Raw genomic sequence first — 19964 nt, 5'->3', positions numbered from 1 at the left:
TAGAGCTCAGAATCCTGCATTTCAAATGCTAAGTAGATCAGGTGGTGGCGACTGCTGCTGTGGCCGTGGCTTGGACTCTCTTGGAGGCGTTTCGCCACCCACCGGTGGTGGTGGCGGAGGGTCCTCGCCCTGCTTTGGAGGTGGGCCGGGAAGCTCGGTTAAGATCTGAACGACTTCCCTCGTGGTCGGGCGCTCAACGCTCTGCTCCTCCACGCAGAGCATCGCGACGTAGAACACATGCATGGCTTCATGGAGAGGGACCGAAGAAAGCCTTGGGTCTAAGATTTTCAGTACTCCTTCCTTGCTTGAATCCGTCACCTCTCTAACCCATTGGACAATGTCAACTCCATCCCCGAATTCCCCAACCGGCTTCCTCCCGGTCACTAGCTCTAAGAGTACGACTCCGAAGCTATAGACATCGCTTTTCTCGTCCACCTTCAGAGTGTATGCATATTCTGTAGAACCAAATAGCAGATATTAAATCATTACTGGATCATGCAGAATACAGTGCCTGAGATCAAATGAAGAATAGAATTTAGAGCCCGTTTTAATGACTCGAGCAAGAAACTAGATATCTCCACATGGGAAATCGATAATGAGTTTCTATTTGTACATCCCCAGTTTGATACGTAAGCTAAAGGTGGAGCTTTTTCATTCTATAGTTAAAAGGAGCAAATTAAAACCTAAAAATAGCCTTTTGGATTTCCCTTTTTTTTAAGAAAAAAAGAAAAACTTGCAGCTTTCAACGACTAGAGCTAAGGCAGGACAGAGTGAAAGCCTAAAAAGAGATGCAGAGCATGCCACCAAAACAACTTTCCATAATAAATCCTTGGCAGTAAGCCTTATCATTGGTATATATGTTAGTTATATGAGTGCATTTCCATTATTATCCCAATTGATGCAGTAACTAATCCAGAGAAGTAGGGAAAAATAATCACCTGGAGCAATGTAGCCATAGGAGCCAGCGATAGCAGACATGCATTCGGAGGTACCGGAATCCTGCAAGAACTTGGCGAGCCCAAAGTCAGCGACATGAGCTTCGAAGTTGGAATCGAGGAGGATGTTGTTCGACTTCACGTCACGATGGAGGATCAAAGGAGAACAATCGTGGTGGAGATAGCAGAGGCCCTTTGCTGCCTCCACCGCGATCTTATACCTCGTGTCCCACCGCAAATGGCCGCCCTTCTTGCCATGGAGGACCTCCCCAAGGCTTCCATTGGGCATATACTCGTAGACCAGAAGATTGGTTTCATGGTTCGAACAGAAGCCGAGCAACCTCACAATGTGGCGATGCCGAATCCTTCCTAGAGTCTGGATCTCAGCTGAGAACCCATGGTCATGCGACGAGCCCCGGCTCATCGCCGGCAGCCTCTTGACCGCCACCTGTTCGCCGTCGGGCATCACGCCCTTGTACACAATCCCGGCCCCTCCTTTTCCGATAATGTTCTCTTCCTTGAGGCAATCGAGCACGTCGTCGCAGGTGAAGTCCAGACGTTGGAAAGCTGTCAGCTTCCATGCCCGGGCCTCGCTCGCCTTCTTCAAAGACCGGGCTTTGAGGATGGCAACGATGGCGAAGGCAATGGAACAGAGGAGGAGAACAATGACCAGTATAAGCTTGAAGGAGGCCGAGAGGGGGCCTCGGGCATGGGCAGAGCCCGTGCCATTGGCGCCGGTGGATCCGCACGGGCCAAGGTAGGCCCCGCAGAGTTCCGGATTGCCGACAAAGGAAGTGGCGTTGAAGTAGCTAAACTGGCCGGTGCTGGGGACCAAGCCGGAGAGATTGTTGAAGGAGAAATCAACGGCGGTGAGGCTCTGCATCGTGGCGATGGACGGCGGGATACTCCCTTCAAGGTGGTTTCTTGATAAGTTGAGGTAGTTCAAGATCCGCATTCCGGCGACCTCCACCGGGATCTCCCCGGAGAGATTATTCCGGCTGAGGTCGACGAAGCTTAGAAGCTTGCATTTGCTGATCTCCGGGGCGATCTGGCCGGAGAAGTGGTTGCTGCTGAAATCGACCTTGGAGAGCTGCTGCAGCCGGCCAATCTCCGGCGGGATTCGCCCGGAAAACTGGTTCTGGCTGAGGAGGAGCTTCTGGAGGCCCGAGAAGCTGCCGATGGACGGCGGCAGGGGCCCGGAGAGGCGGTTGTTCGAGAGGCTAATCTGGCCAAGGCTTGACGAGATCGGGGCATCGCCGGCGTCGGGGAAACCGCCGGCGAGGAGGTTGTCCTGAAGCTCGACCTGAGCGAGGTTGGGCAACCAAAATAAACCACTAGGAATCGATCCATTGAGGTAGTTCTGACCCAATCTCACTCGGCTGAGGGACAAGCACTGGCCGAGGGACTCCGGGATAGGGCCGAAGAGGGCGTTCCCGAGAGCGATTAGAGTATGGAGCTTGTTGCCGGAGCAGAGCTCAGGAGGGAGGTCGCCGGTGAGCTTATTGGAAGAGAGATCGAGGAGCTGAAGCCTGCCGCTCCGGCCGATTCCCCGGGGGATGATTCCGGTGAAGTTGTTGTCCCACAACTGGAGCACTTCCAATTCCGGCAGGTCACCGATGAAGTCCGGGACCGTGCCGTAGAGCTTGTTCCGGAATAGGTTCAGCAGGGTTAGATTCCGGAGGTCGGCGAAGGTCGTCGGGATCTCGCCGGTGAGGGCGTTGTTGGAGAGGTCCATGGACTTGAGGCTCCGGAGGCGGCCGAGCTCCGGCGGCAGCTGGCCGGAGAGGCCATTCACCTGGAGGAAGAGTGTGTCAAGGTTTTCGAGCCGGCCGAGCTCCGGCGGGATCTCGCCGGAGAGGCCGCAGTTCGCGGCATCGAATCGGACGAGGGCAGAGAGGTTGCCGATCTCAGGCGGGATGCCGCCGTCGTAGCTGTTGAAGTAGCCGACGTAGAGCTGGCGGAGGCGGCTGAGGTTGCCGATCTCCGGCGGGATGGCGCCGCGGAGCTCGTTTCCGGAGACGGCGAGGTATTCAATGTGCTCCCAGCGGCCGTACTCGGGGGGGATGACGCCGGAGAAGAAGTTGCCACCGAGGTGGAGGTGGCGGAGGTTGGGAAGCTCCGCCACCTCCACCGGCAGGACGCCTGTGAGGTTGTTGTTGTAGAGGTCGAGCACGTCGAGGTTTCTGAGGCGGTGGAGTGCAGAGGGGAAGCTTCCATTGAAGACGTTGTTCGAGAGGTTGAGGTGGCGGAGGTCGGAGAGAAAGGAAAGCTCCGGCGGGATGGGGCCGGAGAGGAAGTTGGCAGCGGCGGAGAGGTTGAGGAGGCGTCGGAGGTGGCCGACGGCGGGGGGGAGGGAGCCGGAGAGGTTGAGGCCGGAGAGCTCGAGGGAGACGACGCGGCGGAGGGCGGCGTCGCAGGCGACGCCGGGCCAGGAACAGTGGTCGGGGGCGGCGGTGGCGTTCCACCCTGCGAGGGCAGCCCCGGGGTCGGAAAGGGCGGACTTGAGGGAGAGGAGGGCCGCCTGGTCGTCCGCCGATGCCTCGCCGTCCGGAAGTGGCGCTCCGGCGTACGATGGTCGGAGAACCCAGAGCGGGAGGAGGAGGAGCAGGCAGAGCGGTGGCGGTGGCATTTTGTCGCTCCTGCTCGCTCTCGAGTCTCGAGCGTCTCCGGGCTCTTCTTCAGGGAGAGAGTTGGTGGAGAGCGTGGGTTTTATGGGGCGTTCAATTTTTTTGATTTAAGGATGTGGGCTTATTTTTTATTTTTATTTTTATTCTTTTCCTGTTTTCGGATTTATCCGATCGAGGGGCCGGCTGTTGGCCTTTGTCTTGTATATAATTTTTAGAATTTCGTATACGTGTGCGTAATAATTTCTTAGAATTTTTGAATGCTAGGGTTGGAGGGAAGGAACAGGATAATAAGAGGAGTTGGGGATCCGGGGATGGAGCCTGGGAATTGAACCATGCACTGCGGTTCAAGAATAGTCCGGCACATACGATGGTATGCCTGCAAATAAAACAGGAAGATTGGAGGATAATTGTTAGTTAAATAAATGAATGAAAATTTTGACTGTCTGCTAATCTTGTATGGCAAAGGAGAGTTATGAAAGCTAATTAAGAGCTTAGAGTGATTAATACAAAAAATTTGGTGGTTGATGTAAAACACGGTGTTTACTTTCTAGATTTTAATTCAAATGTGCAGACTAAATCGCCGTATTGCAGAACGATCTCCACTTATCAAGTCTAATGCAACATATTGTATTGGATACCAAGGACTACTTATTATATGTGACATGCAATTTGTTAGGCAATAATGCAAAACTTGATTATGGCACAATCAAATTATATTGCTTCTTTGATAGATACATTTCAATTAGATATATAAAAATAAGGAAGAATGCATATACTCAAATGAAATGATTCTTTATTGTTGATTTGTCAATTAGAGTGGTAGCTTGTTATTTTGATTTTAGAACTTGAAAAATGCACCTTGTTGTTTGTCACTCTTTGTCTATAGAGATCAAGACAGGAAAGTCATTTTCTAAATGCAGCGTGCACCCTTTAAAGCTTTCTTTGTTCACACCCATCCTGGCATATAATCCAAGTAGATCAATATATTTTGCAAATAAAACAACAATTATTTTACGAACAATGTTATTTAATATGATTCAGCTATTGCTACACCATTCGTTCTTGTGTGAATCCATGCATGCTGTCCAGAATCTAGCAGAGAGCAGCCATGCCATGTATTCCTATTTACCCATCAGTCTTTACTGTCATATTTTTGTGTGCTTGTCGTAGAAACATGCGGTAGACTTCAAATGTCAAGGCCAAGGATGCCATTATTTGTTCAAGGCGACAGTCAAATCTGGTCCGTTCAAGACTCCTTGACTGACAAGCCCATGCAAAGGAAAACAAACACTCATTGACTCTCTCTCTCTCTCCCCCCCATGCAAAGGAAAACAAACACTCATTAACTCTCTCTCTCTCTCTCTCTCTCTCGCCCATGCAAAGGAAAACAAACACTCATTAACTCGCCATGCAAAGGAAAACAAACACTCATTAACTCTCTCTCTCTCTCTCTCTCTCTCTCTGTGAGATGGAAGGGCAGAGGAGGATAGGAGGCCCACCTTTGTCTCGGCTCACAACTATTAAAGTCCTGAGTCCATCCTCGAAGGCCGCACTGAATTGCGACCTAACCATGCTCCAGCTCTACGTGGTCCCGTGCTTTCCCGGCAGGGTTATTATCCTCTCCTCTTCGTCCTCGAGAAACAGCCCAAACGGCCACCATCTCTCCCTTTCTCTCCCGTCCCCCAACAACTCAGCACGCACAGCGAGTTGCAAGGGAAAGCGACGGCTTCTCAGGCCCATCCGGCAATTGCGTCATCCCCCTGGACCTCACAAGGAATATGCTCCCGTCCGACCGCCCCTGGTATCCAGTAAGGTTTCACGGGGGAAAAACTTTCAATCCAAGACCCTATAATTTTTATTATTCTACCATTATCTTGTCTGCTAAATCACAAGAAGATCACAGATTAGCTCGAACAATTGGATTTGGTGTAACACAGATGATTGAATTGAGAAATCTTATGGAATAATTGATAAGTCGTTATCATTTTCATTCTAGTCTTCTTCTCAAATGCTTTTATGTTAATAAAAATGAAGTTTCCCATCTAACATCTTATGACCCCAAGTCATTTGGGAAAAAAGAGAGCCTAATTGTGGATCATAAACGTAAACCTATGTTTCCACAAAAACTTAGATAACGTTAAAGAGACGATCATTTTTCTATGAATGTATCGAGAGGAAATATTCTAATTATATCATGCATGTATCATGCATGTGTGGGTATAGTAATTATTTTGATCCCTGCCTGCTGGTGGTGCATGGGGTGGCATATTAACTTATAGACTACAAGGCTCTTGTAGCCTCCCTTTAGCATTAAGATTTGTGGTGGCATATCAACATGTATACTTGGTTTATTTTATCCTCTCCATTGTTGTCTTTGGGCTACTCAGGCTATGGCAAACACAAGATTTGAAATGTGTGCTGCCTTTCAATCATATAGTTAACTAGTTTTTAAGTCATGATGTGTCTCATTTTATATTGCAAGGATGGTCATTATTATGGCTAATAAGTGTTGTTGGGGAGTGAGCCAATGGGCCCTTTGGGTGCCAAGGGGGATTGTAATTGTCTCGAACGGCGATTTCTTTGTCTCCTGGCCCTTAGACGGCTCGAACCACCACCATGTCCAGAATCTCCGGCTGTTTACCACCACCACCAATTCTTCTTCTGGAAACATGGTAGACCCATTCAAGGCACTTCCTCCAAGCACTTCTAGTTCCTGGTTCCAACAAGCAAGGATTGCATCATTGGCACTGGGTTAATTGCTCGATGTACTTGCTGTTTGTGTGATACCGTGCTCACGCATGCATTCAGAAGCTCATTTGATGGACTATTAAGGACTCATTTTGTTCGCGAGAGAAAAGAAAATGCTCTTAAAACCATACATTTCTATCGAAAACGGACATGAAAAAACTACTTTTCTACCGATTAAAAATTAGATCCATTTTTTTTTAAAAAAAATCTTAAATCATCAAAAATCTATAGATAAAGTATTTTCCTTTATTATGGATATAATAGCTATTTCATGCAAATTTTTTAAAAAATAGATGCTCAATCAAACATAAATTACTATGAAATGTACTGCACTTTCATGATCAACCAGTATGCCAAAACCATTTTTCTAGGCATCATATTTTTAGAAAAATTATTCCGGTGAAAAAAAATTCTTTCCGTGAACTAAATGAGTCCTAACAATTTGACCTGCAAAGTGGATGGATGCCATGGTCCATAGGCTTACATTAAGGTTGGAGAAAATGATGGTGGCAGCCATGTGTCAAATGCATGAGTTACATCTATGGTGATGCATAAAGTGTTTTAATGTATGATGCTCCATGTACCCATTTATTAGATTGAAATGCAGAAAGAAATAGAAGAGAAAAAAAAACCCGCTAAATATTTTAATGTAATATAAACTAACAAGTGAAAAGATTAGCTTGCAAGATAATAATTTGGTTTTTAAATTAATATGAAATAACAATGAAACTGTGAGGACCCGTGCGGGCGCGTGTTTAGTCCCACATCGGTTATTCGCTGGGTAGATCTTGGGTATTTATACAGGATCAAGGAACCCAAATAGTAACCTTCCGGCTAGCCATTTTGGGTGAGATCCTGGGTTGTTACAAATGGTATCAGAGCGGACCTGGCCCATAACCTATGTGAACTAGGGGACACTGCAACACGGATCCATTGGGGCTAACCATGAGCCGATCGTGGTGTTTGTGATTATATTTGAATGGATTTGAACCCTTAGCTTGACGAGGACGTCAGGGCTTGAACGGGGGGAGTATGTGAGGACCCGTGCGGGCGTGTGTTTAGTCCCACATCGGTTATTTGCTGGGTAGATCTTGGGTATTTATACAGGATCCAGGAACCCAAATAGTAATTTCCGGCTAGCCATTTTGGGTGAGATCCTGGATTGTTACAAATGTGAGGATCCGTGCGGGCGTGTGTTTAGTCCCATATTGGTTATTTGCTGGGTAGATCTTGGGTACTTATACAGGATCAAGGAACCCAAATAATACCTTCCGGCTAGCCATTTTGGGTGAGGTCCTGGGTTGTTACAAATGGTATCAGAGCCGAGGACGGCTCTTATTTGGTATCAGAGCCGAGGACGGCTCTCGTCCGATGGTGGGAAGGGTGTGAGGCCCAATAGTCCCACATCGGAAAGACTCGTTCTAGAGCCTGGGCATATGAGGCGGGTGTCTCCTAATCCTGCAGACGCGTTTTGGAAGGAAAACAAAATCGGGGAGGGGTGAAGGATGCTTGCGTGAAGCCCCAGAACCGGACAATATCTGGCAGGGGAGCCCCGTGTTCCCCCCTCATGTGGCCCCCACGTGGGCACTAGGTGCCTCACGTGCCTCGCAGAGGCGGGGGCGTGACAGGTGTGAGGCCCAATAGTCCCACATCGGAAAGACTCGTTTTAGAGCCGGGGCATATGAGGCGGGTGTCTCCTAATCCTGCAGACGCGTTTTGGAAGGAAAACAAAATCGGGGAGGGGTGAAGGACGCTTGCGTGAAGCCCCAGAACCGGACAATATCTGACAGGGGAGCCCCGTGTTCCCCCCTCATGTGGCCCCCACGTGGGCACTAGGTGCCTCACGTGCCTCGCAGAGGCGGGGGCGTGACATTTGGTATCAGAGCTTAGGTTTAAGATTACTTGGGAATCATGATTAGTCATATCAGAGCTTAGCTTTTAGGATTCTAAGAATTTGTCGGAAAGTTTGAGAGATGGGGCAAGAAGACCAATATCTTTGTTTACTTTTGTTAGTGGTAAATTTGTGCTATCTTATCTGAATTTTGTGATACTGAAATCAAAATGCTAGCTAACTATGTTTATAGCCAAATTATGAATAGACTATTTTGAGAGTTTTCTTGATGGAGTAATTTGTATTCCAAGATATTATTAATTGGATTTTGACTAAGTTAAGTGAAAGAGTATTAGTCATGGAATATTATCATGCATTGTGATTATTTATTATTTAAGTGAACTTGTAAACTCAAAAATTGATAAGGAGGTATACTATGATTTTGCTTAATTTTGAAGATAATTTTTTTAGAGGCAAATTAAGATCCATTTATATAAAGTTGTTTAAGATTTGGGCTATGAAACCTTTTTACAGTGCTTGATTAAAATATTCTTCGAGGATTGAAAACTGTATGCGGATCATGTATGAAACTCCTGTGTAGATGGAGAAGATATTTGGGATAAAATTCTAAAATTATTCTTTGGCTTTACCGAGAATTTGAAATTTTAGATCTTTTCAAATTACAATATAGATTGGGATTTTGATTGGAAGTAATTTAGTAAATTATGAGAATACTGGTTGTTTAAATTATTTTAAGATGATCAACGATATTAACTCTATGATTGGAAAATATTTTCTGATGGGTTTTCTTGTTAAGGAGAATTTCGTTGTCAAAGAAAAAAATAGTGTTTTTGATTTTGATTGGATATTATCATGTTATTAATAGGTTCTTCTATCTGTTGTAAGAGAGAGAGAGAGAGAGAGAGAGAGAGAGAAATCTGGCATCCCAAGTCTAGGATTAATGGTTCTTGCATTAGCTGATCTTGGATTTGGAATGTTTTAGCCTAGATCTCTTTTCTCTTAAATTTGTAGCTTATTCTTTTGACAGAATTAAGAAATAATTATCAATCTTGAGGAAATAATTTTATTGGAGATTGTAAAGTATTCATCTCGGTGGATTATTATTAATTTAAATTATCGTCTTTGGATCCAAATAATAGATCTTGTTCATGTCTATCGGAGACTATGTGATGTATATAAAACTTCAATTCAAAGTTTGGATTTAAGCCGGTCTAGGGTCTTTTGTCAATATTGTTGCGGTTGCTGATAAAATCTAGATTTGCATAAAGAACTTGTATTTTAGAGGCTTACATGGTTATGATGAAGGATTTTTAATAAATGCTAAAGATCTCGATGAAGAAAACTTTAGGAGAGATGGTTGAGTTGGTTTTACTCATTTGTATTGATTTAACGCCTTCTAATTTGGACGAGCATTGAGAGAATTCTTCTGGTTGATTTTACATGGAGTTTGACTTAGAATCCTCTAGTTGAACTGATAAGAGAATTAAGATTCAATCAATTTTGACCCGAGGGTGGATCTAGACGGATGGCTTGAGGTAAAGTAGGGGACGAGAATTAAAGATTTCTTTCTAGGCTTTACGTGAAAATTGAAATTTTGGATCTCCTTAGTTCAAAATACAAGGTAGTATTTTGATTAAAAAAAAAGTTATTAGTGAATTCAAAAAAAAAAAATGGTGGTTTAAATCAGAGTGCGCAGCGAAAGCATAGTGGTCTAAACTATTTTTCTAAGTTGGTCAGAAGTATTATCCCTTTAATTTGGCAAGTTTTAATAACAAAAGACTTGATTTGATTTTGAATTTTTAGATGTCGCTGCACTATCTTAGGTTCTCTAATTTTATGTCATGCTAAGGAAATGCTTAACATCTTGAGACTAGAATTAATAGATCATCGATTTTGATTTTGGATCTGGAATATTTTGGTGTAGACCTATTTCCTCCTAAATCTGAAGCTTGTACTTCTTCAATTAATATCAACCCTCTATTTGAAAGAACTTGAAGTTGTCAAGTGACTTTGATGAATATTCCACTAGGGGTGGATTAGAGTTATTTATGATCTAATCTTGTGATAGATCGATTAATCAAGAGTAGTTGATATTTTGACAAAGAAACTTGATGTTCTTATTCAAAATTAAGACGTTGATTTTTATTTATGAGAGAGAGAAGTTTGATTTACATCATCTATAAAAGGAACCAAATCTGGAGGTATTGGACCTTATTCTTATGATAAGATGAAATTATATTGATAAGTAGAACTATTGGAAGACTGAGGTTAGTCTTCTAGTAGAGAAGAATGTTGTTGGTTCTATGAATAATCTGAAGGTAGCTATGTAATTTTCATCAGTGGGATTTTCTATTGTTGACAATTCTTGGAAGAATCTTGGGCATCTTAAATTTAGTATTAACGGATTGATGGTTACTTGGTTGGACTTAGATCTGGAAAGTTTTAACATGGATCTCCTATTCCTAATTCTAACATTGTTAATCTGGCTATTTGAAAGGGCTTGAGGTTTTATAAGACAAAGGTTGATCATTATATCATGGGAAAAAAAAATGAGGAGCATTTGATACTAAAGCTTTCTCCTACTTACATTTAACCGATTAAATTTCTATGTAGAATTAATCAGGAGCAATTAATTTCTTGAAAAAAAAAAGAATTATGACATTTTAATCCAAGGCTGGAAGGTTAGTCTTATTTTGAAAGAGATCAAAAGAACTTGCTATGAATCATAGATGGAAAGGATTAAGTTTTAAGATGCCATAATTTTGCCAAAATCTTGTGAGCCTGCATTTCGAGATGGGGATTGTTTAGGAGCTCGGGAATGATATGATGTTTTTATACTTTCAAAATTTGAAGCCTTAAGTGAGTTAATTTCGAGGACGAAATTATTTTAAGGGAGGAAGAATGTGAGACCCTGGAACTGGGCCCGGTCCACTTGACCGGCCTAGTCCCAAGTTTTGGCCTCACGTGCGGCGCACGTGAGGCAACGGGATGGAGGGATCCATCCCGAAGAAGAAGGAGCCCCTGTTTTAGGGCTCCTTCTCCTTCTCCCTCTCCTTTGAGTCCACCGAAGGAGACCGCCACACCCAAGGAAGAAAGGGGGAGGGTCTTCTTCGCGTTTCCGGAGAGAGAGGAAGAGGGAGAGCCGAGAACACGGATGACCCTTTTTCCTTCATTGCCGCCGGAAAGGAAAGTCGTCGGACCTGCATCGGGGCTGAGGTAAGGCCTTCTCCTCTTCCTCTCTTGGTGATTAGCCATGGTGTATGGGGGTTTTGAGCCGGCCGATCGCCGGATTTTGGCCCAAAACGGGATGCTCTGCTTCGGCTGTATGCTTTAGCCGTCGGCGTGTTCGCTACCGGGGGTGGTCGGGCTTGCTCCGCCGCCTCCTGCCGTCGTCGGGGCCGGCCACCATGGTTGCCCCGGAGTCTGACCGAGAGGGAAGAAGAAGAAGAAGAAGGGGGGGTCACGGGACCCCCTGTTTCACCGAAGGAGAAGAGGGGGGAGTCGGGAGAGAAAAGAAGAAAGGAGAGAAAAAAAAAGAAGGAAAAAGAAAAAGAAAAGAAGAAAAAGAAAAAAAAAATGAATAAGAGAGGGGGGTGGTTTACGGGTATGAACCCGCACTCGGAGTGCTAGGCACTCCTGCAGGGCCACCCATGGGAGGATATTAAAAATTTAAGTCTTTGTATATATATATTGTGATGAATTTTAAAAGAAGAAAATGGTTTTTGAATATTAGGTTCTGCGAGGGATTTGCGGAATTAATTAGATTTATTGTGGATCGCGTTTGCAAGGTAAGTGATGTAACCTCTTTTCTAGATTTATCAGCAAACTATAAGTATGTTTTACGAATCGAATTATTCGTGATTTCGAATTTGATGTATGGATTATATGTATATTTTTAGAATATTGTATGACTCTGATTGAACGTAGTTGCTTCTGATTTGAATTGTGTTTAATTGCTCTGACATTGTACTTTTCGGCTTAGAACACTCAACATAATGTAAAAAAAAAGATAAAGACGTGAAATAGATTCAGACTTGCAGTCGGGCTATGTTGAGGACCCTGTCAATGGGGGCTAATACATTGGTACCGCAAGAAGAATAGTCGGTGATATGACCCTGCCACAGGGAACATGTGGCCATAGATCCTGGCTGTTGAGTTGAATCTGATAAATTGAAATAACATAAGATATGAACAATATTTGGTTTTGACACTGCATGTTTTCATGACTGAATTATGAAATAGAGAACTAATTGAACTTCGACCTGGCTATGTTGAGGACCCCACCAATGGGGGCAGATACGTTGGCAATTGATTGTCCTGAAGGACTCACCGCAAGAAGAATAGTCGGTGTTGATGACCCTGCCACAGGGAACATGTGGTCATAGTTCAGGATTGACAAGATGAATTGAATATGTGAAAGAATCTCGAAACCGTGAAAAGAATCTTATGAATTTAAGACATATTTGACTTGTACTTTGGAACTGCATTTATATTTATTTTCCACATATTACTGCTTGATTTATCTAGTTAGAGTGTTCATTACTTACTAGGCTGTCTAGCTCATTATACCATCTCTTGTTGTTTTACAGATTCCGAGAACTAGACTATTGGGGATTCAAAATGGGAGAGCGACTAGAAGAATTATGGCCCAAATTATCTTAGATTAGGGTTATTTAAGTTGAATTGATTATTATGGACATTTATCATGATTATTGGACTTTGCAAGGTTTTGTCATTTTAAGAATTAGGTTCTGCATGTTGGCCAATTATTGTTTCGCTGCGTATTTAGAACTGTGAGACATTATGACTTGAATCAGTCAATGGAATAAGATTGCATTTATTCAGTTAAATCAATTTAGATTTATAAAATTGAGATGTTTGGTGAAGATGCCTTGCATGCTCGTGGGGAGAGTTTCCTACGGGTGTGTGGCGGTTGGCGCGACCTCCGGTTCGCAAATCTCGGGTCGGGGGCGTGACAACTTAAATGGTATCAGAGCGGACCCAGCCCATAACCTATGTGGACTGGGGGACACTGCAGCACGGATCCATTGGAGCTGACCACAAGCCAATCGTGGTGTTTGTAATTAGATTTGAATAGATATGAACCCTTAGCCTGACGAGGACGTCAGGGCTTGAACGGGGGGAGTATGTGAGGATCCGTGCGAGCGTGTGTTTAGTCCCACATCGGTTATTCGCTGGGTAGATCTTGGGTACTTATACAGGATCAAGGAACCCAAATAATACCTTCCGGCTAGCCATTTTGGGTGAGGTCCTGGGTTGTTACAGAAACAGTAGAAGGTTGTATAGGCATATGTATGCGGTGCCCACATGCAAGAATGGTTGTAAGTTTCGTCAAGAAAGAAACAATTATACACAATTTAAAAACAAAAATTAAATCTAAATTAAATCCTCACGTACTAAATTGAAGGATCAGGCGCATTTGCTTGTGCTAGAGTCTTGTAAAACATGACCTTAATTTCTACAGCTTCAGAAGCTCTTGCAAGGCTTTTGCTATAATCCTGCCACATGAACGTTCAGTCTAGCTCACCTCTCTCCAATTTGGGATCTCAATCAAAAGAATAACTGCAAACAGAACATATTCTTAATTCATCCATTCAAATCATTGTCACGCTGTAAAGGCCATGGCCGCCATCCACCTTTCTTTGACGCATAACATCATCTTGGTTCAGTTCTTTTTCTTTGAATGATAATAATAATAATAACTAGAGCACAATCAATCATCTTATATACATGAAGAGAGAATCCCCATGTCAAAATACCTCATAAGATTCAAGGATGGAACCTCCTCCAAATGGAGGGATGAAACAACTGGGCCACAGTTCAGCTTGCTGATAGTGCACGCTAGACTACAGTTTCACTTTCAGAAAGAAACATCTATTCCAAGTGAGGAGGTACATTGAATACATTTGGAAAACGTTGTATTGATAAGAGCAAGGGGTGAACTGGTTGGTGGGCTTCTTCACGTAAACAAGCCATCTCTATCACTGCATGTGCCTGACTAGCTTTATTAGATGCAAGAGCATGGTGGAACCCCATAAGATCTGGAGCTCAACCACCCGTCCTCTCATTGAGATTGCACAGGGCCCATCTTCCATATCTTTTAGGTGAACCTCGATTTCGATCCTAACCAATTAAAGAGGGTGTGAGAATGGAACAGCCACATCGATGCCGGCGCCATTAGCATTTTGCTCTTGCAGCCATCCAATTTCTAGTACTGGACTGATGCATGTTTCAACCGAAATCTGGTTGTGGTTCTCAGCACTGCCCACCACAATGGAAAACAGCTGCATTAGAATGGCCATGTTAGATGAGTAACAAAGGAAGAGTCAACGGCTTCTTCATTGGAAACCAACCTTAAGAGTAGATAGGCATGCAGTTACCTTGAACGCTGATTCTAACCTGGAACCATTTAGCTTGGATCTGCAGCCAGGATGATGCGCAGCTGAGAAAATAATGAAATTCTAGGAATTATTACCGACTATCCTTCCAGAAAAATAAAGCAGACATATTCTAATTTAGATGTATTTAGCATTAAAAATGCTTAAAATAACCAGCAGCTACCATAAATGCATCATCCGCATCAGATGGTGACAATTGGAAAGTAAGGAAATTACATAGTAAATAGAAGAAACCAACACAAGATTGATCTTATAGTAAATAGAATTTAAAAAAGCTTGTGTTCCATGAAGAATTTAGCCCTCAGTAAGTAGAAACAGAGAATAAGAATCCTTAGGCAGAAATAAAAAGACATGCTGGTGCAATTATGGTCTATGACTAATGAAAGGTCATTCAAGCCTTCTTTGAGTGATAATATTGGAAACAAGAATGATGTCTCAAGCAATTCTGAATAATAAAAGATATTCTTCTATATGTTGAAAGATGAGAGACCTGTCTTGATAGTGGTAATGTACAACTGGCACATTGATTTGTTTTCTTCTTTTTTTGGGAAAGTGATTTGATTTTTATTTTAAAAACAAAGATGGATTAATTGTTCAAACAGAATGAAAATTTAAGTGCATAGGAAACCAAGAACTGTAACTATTCATTCTCAAACAAGAGAGAATGAAGTTTAGCAATAGTTTCATGCTTGTGATCGAACAATTTTACTACATCTCAAGCATTGTTCCATTTCGTTCAATATTCTTTCACTCCCACCAACAATCCAAAGATCTTGTTACATACCTAATGCATGAAGTCACACCAAAAGGTCTAAAAGTCAAACATCTTAAGATTTTGTACTCATCAAGAATTGAAAGAACAACTTGCAAAACAAGCGTTTGTCTGATTGAAGGTAAAATTCAGAAGCCAATGACAGAATCCATCGTTGAAATAGAAGAAAGCATGCCACAACGAGGAAAGCATCAGAGCTACGACTATAGCAAGTGAAAAAAAAAATGTTACAGAAACATTGGCTGCATCATGAGATTTTTAACAAGACCCATAAGAGAACTTCTTCAGCATAGAATGGCGATAAAGGGGTGTTCTCTATAATAATTCTAACACATCGCCCTTATCCGGTAAATTGTGTTTAGTTTGAATCTTCTCCACATAGGGGTAAAATAACCCTTTGTATATTTGTATAGGTTCAGGAAATAACAAGTTTAAAACATATTACGAGTTACCTCTACATGTAAAGAGAGAATAGCATAAGGACCTCTACATGCGAAAACAGACTGCACCTTGATCAATACCAGACAAAAAAATGCATATCTGTACGGCTCCCGGAATTTGGATTTTGATCATCTGAGCATCATCCGCCATATAATAAGATGACTGAAATTTATCCATTACAAATAAATGACCTTGAAAAGCTTAGATTGATAATTTTAATTAACATTTGGCCAATAAGATTTCATTTTCTAATAAACATGCAAGCATTTTGATGACATGGAATCACGAAATCCTATCACATAATCAAAGAACACACTGAAACCATCTCCTCTGCCTGCACAGAGGACCTGCAACTCAGCATGTGTACAACCAGTGTTTCAACCAACGCTGGATTCATAATAGCCATTGTGTTACAGCTGTATTAATTCTATGCCTCCACTTTAGACAATGTTCCAGTTGTATCAATATCCCAACTTAAAATGCATTGCTGGATGATGTCAGAGAGGCAAGGTAACACTAAGTTCAGGAAAGCAAATAGAGTTCATCAGCATATTTATTTGCTCACTGACAATAGATAATGGACAACTAAAGGCCAACATATGACCATACGATGAAATGGCAAAGTCACTCTAGTGAAACTGAAAATTTACCAGGGAAGAGACACCTACATTAGCACCACATTTCTCCATGATTTCAACAATCACCTGCTGCATTATCTCTTGCCACCTGAATCCAATCAAAAGGGGTTGTTGACTAGCAACTACCAAAAGAAGTGGTTGACTAGCAATTTAGTAAACTACCAAGTGGAAGTGTAAATAGTACTCCTGTGTTCCATGTTATAAAGTTGAAAGACTTTAAGGAAACAATTTAATGGACACGCTGAAGCTGGCACTGTAAAAACAGTGTGAGATATGCATGACTGATTGGATACCAAACAAACAAACTGCATACAAGGCATAACTCATGTAATACATCACTTCGAGATTATGCGACACAAATAAATAGACAAAATTATGCTATTGCACAATATACAAAATGAAGTGACCAGCAATAACTGAGTATGGAACAATTATCGTAGAGAAGACTAAAATTACATAATCCGGGTGAATACTAAGAGGCTGAGCAATGCCAGTCCCTGTCCTACTGACAGTTATGCAATCTCTTCCAAAGAATGGGATGAAATGCAGAAGATAACAATGAATGGTTTTGGCTATGAATGACCTGACCATGGACAGGAGCCAGTGATGAAGCAATATCTAGCCAACCAATCCCAATCTGTAGGAGGAAGGTTTATTGTTATGGGATAATCCGAGCCATCTTGCAGTATACTCTCTGCATAGACAGTTGGAAGTGTTGATGCATTCACAGCGGTCCAGTTCAAATATAACTCCAGCCCAACAAGAAGAGGGATAAAATGTAGACCAACAAGATAATAGAATCATGATGCCATGTTTTTATATCATTTATAAATTATAATATGACATTCATCACTTTAAACTCTACATACATTATCGGACAAAATTATGATTTAACAAAATGTGTCAGCTAGCAATGCAAAGTCAAGAAAACTTTGATTGCTTGCTATAGATCTTTACATTTTCTGTTCTTCAGCAAGACTAGAATAATTAGAAGACAGGATTACAGTGCGAAGTAATCTGCCGAAACCTGGGACATGGACACATTCCTAGTCTGAACACTAGCCAGCACACTGTCCTCAATCTTGAATGGCTGGACTGCTGCAATCTTCTCAGGGATCACCATACCATTGTCTTCAACCCGAGTCAGCACCTCAAAGTGAGCCATGGCCTTTTCTGGCCTTGTCTTCCACTCCAGGAACCCTGACCGGTCCACCTCCCGATCCAAAAGACTCCTCTCCACAGCGAACCCCATCTTCACATAAGTTCGTGCCGCTACCTCCGCCCTCACCAATCGGAATGATCCTTCCTCCTGTCCCTTCTTTCCCAACACTGATGCAATAGCTCTTCAAAACCCTAAGATTTAAATCAGACCGATTCAATGAAGTCAGAGGCAGCTGGGACAGAGCAGGATGAGAGCTCCACAAGCCCGGGGGCAAGGTGCTTCAGCTTGAGCTTGTCATTGGGGGACATGGATGGTGAAGAGGTGAGGGAAGTTGGACCAACAATGCAGAGGGACAGGAGTGGTTTCTATTTTGAACGTGCAGCATTGCGGAGGGCCTCTGTGATGGTTAGGAGGTCCGATGCCATAGGACGATTCTTGGGGTGTGTGCAGTTGAGGGGGAGGGGGAGATCAAGCAGGTGCCTGAGGCTGCCGGACCTGGCACCCTTGACTGTCACCACAGCACCATCTGATAGGAGAACCTTCTTCAGCTTACCAGCTTCTACATCATGCTGCAAACAATAACGAATGGTAAATTCAATGATTAGCACTCAGGAACTAAGATAACAACTGTGCAAGATGGAAAAGTAGTGCCATAATAATACCAGAGACACAACATTTGAGTTGTTTAGGCTGTCAAAAGCAACCCACGAAAAAGATGAGATTGTAAAGGGTCACAAATCAGAACCAATATCTATTTGTCCTAACATGGATCAGTATAAGTTAGAAATTTTCATCAGAGAGATTTTAAGGAAGCCACAAAAGCCTGTGGACTTCCAAATTGTCCAGAAGGTAGTTTCGAACTCGATGCTGATATTTTCTGCTCTTGTTAGTCCTGCATAATTACAATTCGAAATACCGGATTATAATATCTGAATTGAACTCTCAATCAGGTTGTTTCAAATTTAAGGAATCTTCAATTATCCAATAAATGACATACCTCAAGTAGAACAAATTCTAGATCAAGGCTTTGGAAATTCTAGTATTTACAGACTTCTATTAAGAAAAAAACTGAGTTTTGTGTCAGATTTTAAATGAAATCCAAATGAACGTATCCCTTTATTAACATTCCTAAAATTTCGTTCATTGTGGAATTTAAGAATAAAAAAAGGAATTTTTAACAGTTAAATCGTTTATAATTGGAGAATTAGCCAAAGAAAGGAAGACATCTCTCACCGGCAATGAAAGCCTCATGTCATCCCCGTCCTGGATCCAGAGCACCATCGGTCCCGCCAGCTGAAACGGTGATAGCTCAGGCAGAACCCTCGCATCGGGTCTCCTCCCGGTCTCCTCCAAGCCCTTCTCCTCCGTCCTAAAAATTGGCAGATACACGAGGTCCCACCGGCTAACATCCTCGAGAAGCTTGACCGGAACCATCTTCTTGTCCACCTTGATGTCAAACTCGTAGGGCACCGACTGCCCCACCAGCGCGTCCGTCACGTCGAACCCCGACACCTCCAGCCCCCCTCCCCCTGGATCCCTAGGCCCTTCACGATCGCTTCTCTCAAATCCTTCAATTAAAACGGCTAACATATCAGTCTAACGAATTAGAGTTCAAAAGACGTTTTAAGGCTTCTCAAATCCTTTTCATCGATAACGGGATTTTTCCTGCAAATCAGGAATTCGGGTGATTTTCCATCGGAAAGGGTTTATTAGGGTTTCCCTTTTTTTTAATCTTACCAAGATCGCCTTGGGGACGGGGGATTGAGGGACTCGGAGGAGATGACAGCGTTTGCAGCTCCGATCGTGAGGAGGGCGAGGAGGATCACCGCGAATCCAGACGGAGCCGCCATCGATCAAAGAGAAGGAATTCGTAGAAGAATCGAAGAGATTTTTTTTTTTGATTTTTGATTTTGGATAGAGGGCGAGAACGTCAGAAAATTTGAGCGATTTATTTAAAAGAACTAATGCTGACATGGAAATAATGGTTCAATGACAAGCGAGGGAAAGATGCGAGGTGTGAGCCTACCGACGAGGATTCGCTGGATGGAAGAGGTCCCGCCACGGTTCGAATATGAGGGTCACGAGCAGGGAGATGCTGTTTTGGCATGATCACTACCGTTGCTTCACGGACTTCATGTCTGTTGACGGTTGTGATTGGGATGAATAGAGGCTTTGGTGTTGATGGGAATCAGCAAATTTTGTGGGCGCAAGGGAGTGTGGATTCGAAAGAACGGAAAAGAAAAAACCAACATTCGGTGGTCATCGTGGTCCCGGCGCCATGTATTGACGCGTGAATGGCTATAACTCTATCAAGCGAGGATCCAAGGTAAAATTATAAATTGGGTGGGCTTTGCCCTCCCCTCCTTCTGG

General features: G+C 43.1%; 1 protein-coding gene, 1 long non-coding RNA gene and 1 pseudogene across 3 annotated transcripts in view; 1 reads left to right on the top strand and 2 right to left on the bottom strand.

Annotated features, from left to right (window-relative positions):
* Nucleotides 1-3633, bottom strand: part of LOC103704305 (uncharacterized) — a 3814-nt gene extending 181 nt beyond the window's left edge. The window contains exons 1-2 of the mRNA XM_039134141.3: nucleotides 939-3633; nucleotides 1-455 (exon numbers count right to left, since the gene is read on the bottom strand). The exon at nucleotides 1-455 is cut by the window's left edge and continues 181 nt beyond it. Of these exons, the coding sequence (XP_038990069.3) occupies nucleotides 22-455; nucleotides 939-3564 (3060 nt within the window). The 5' untranslated portion in view covers nucleotides 3565-3633 and the 3' untranslated portion in view covers nucleotides 1-21. The remainder of the gene's footprint in view (nucleotides 456-938) is intronic.
* A 4939-nt stretch (nucleotides 3634-8572) lies between these two features.
* Nucleotides 8573-13012, top strand: LOC148699904 (uncharacterized). The gene is made up of 3 exons (XR_015973637.2): nucleotides 8573-11378; nucleotides 11896-11950; nucleotides 12752-13012. It is a non-coding gene; the product is annotated as an uncharacterized LOC148699904 (long non-coding RNA).
* Nucleotides 13013-17227: 4215 nt separating this feature from the next.
* Nucleotides 17228-19748, bottom strand: LOC103704253 (protein TUNICAMYCIN INDUCED 1-like; annotated as a pseudogene). Its single transcript, XR_015973636.2, has 3 exons — nucleotides 19332-19748; nucleotides 18828-19162; nucleotides 17228-18163 (listed from the first exon to the last, which is right to left on the bottom strand). The product of XR_015973636.2 is annotated as a protein TUNICAMYCIN INDUCED 1-like (transcript).
* Nucleotides 19749-19964: the final 216 nt, after the last annotated feature.

This window comes from Phoenix dactylifera, chromosome 15 (genome assembly GCF_051530095.1).
Source record: "Phoenix dactylifera cultivar Ajwa chromosome 15, Ajwa_hap1_PhDact_Kaust_v1.1, whole genome shotgun sequence".
In the NCBI taxonomy this organism is placed as follows: domain Eukaryota; kingdom Viridiplantae; phylum Streptophyta; class Magnoliopsida; order Arecales; family Arecaceae; genus Phoenix; species Phoenix dactylifera.
This window is presented reverse-complemented; position numbering and strand designations above follow the sequence as displayed.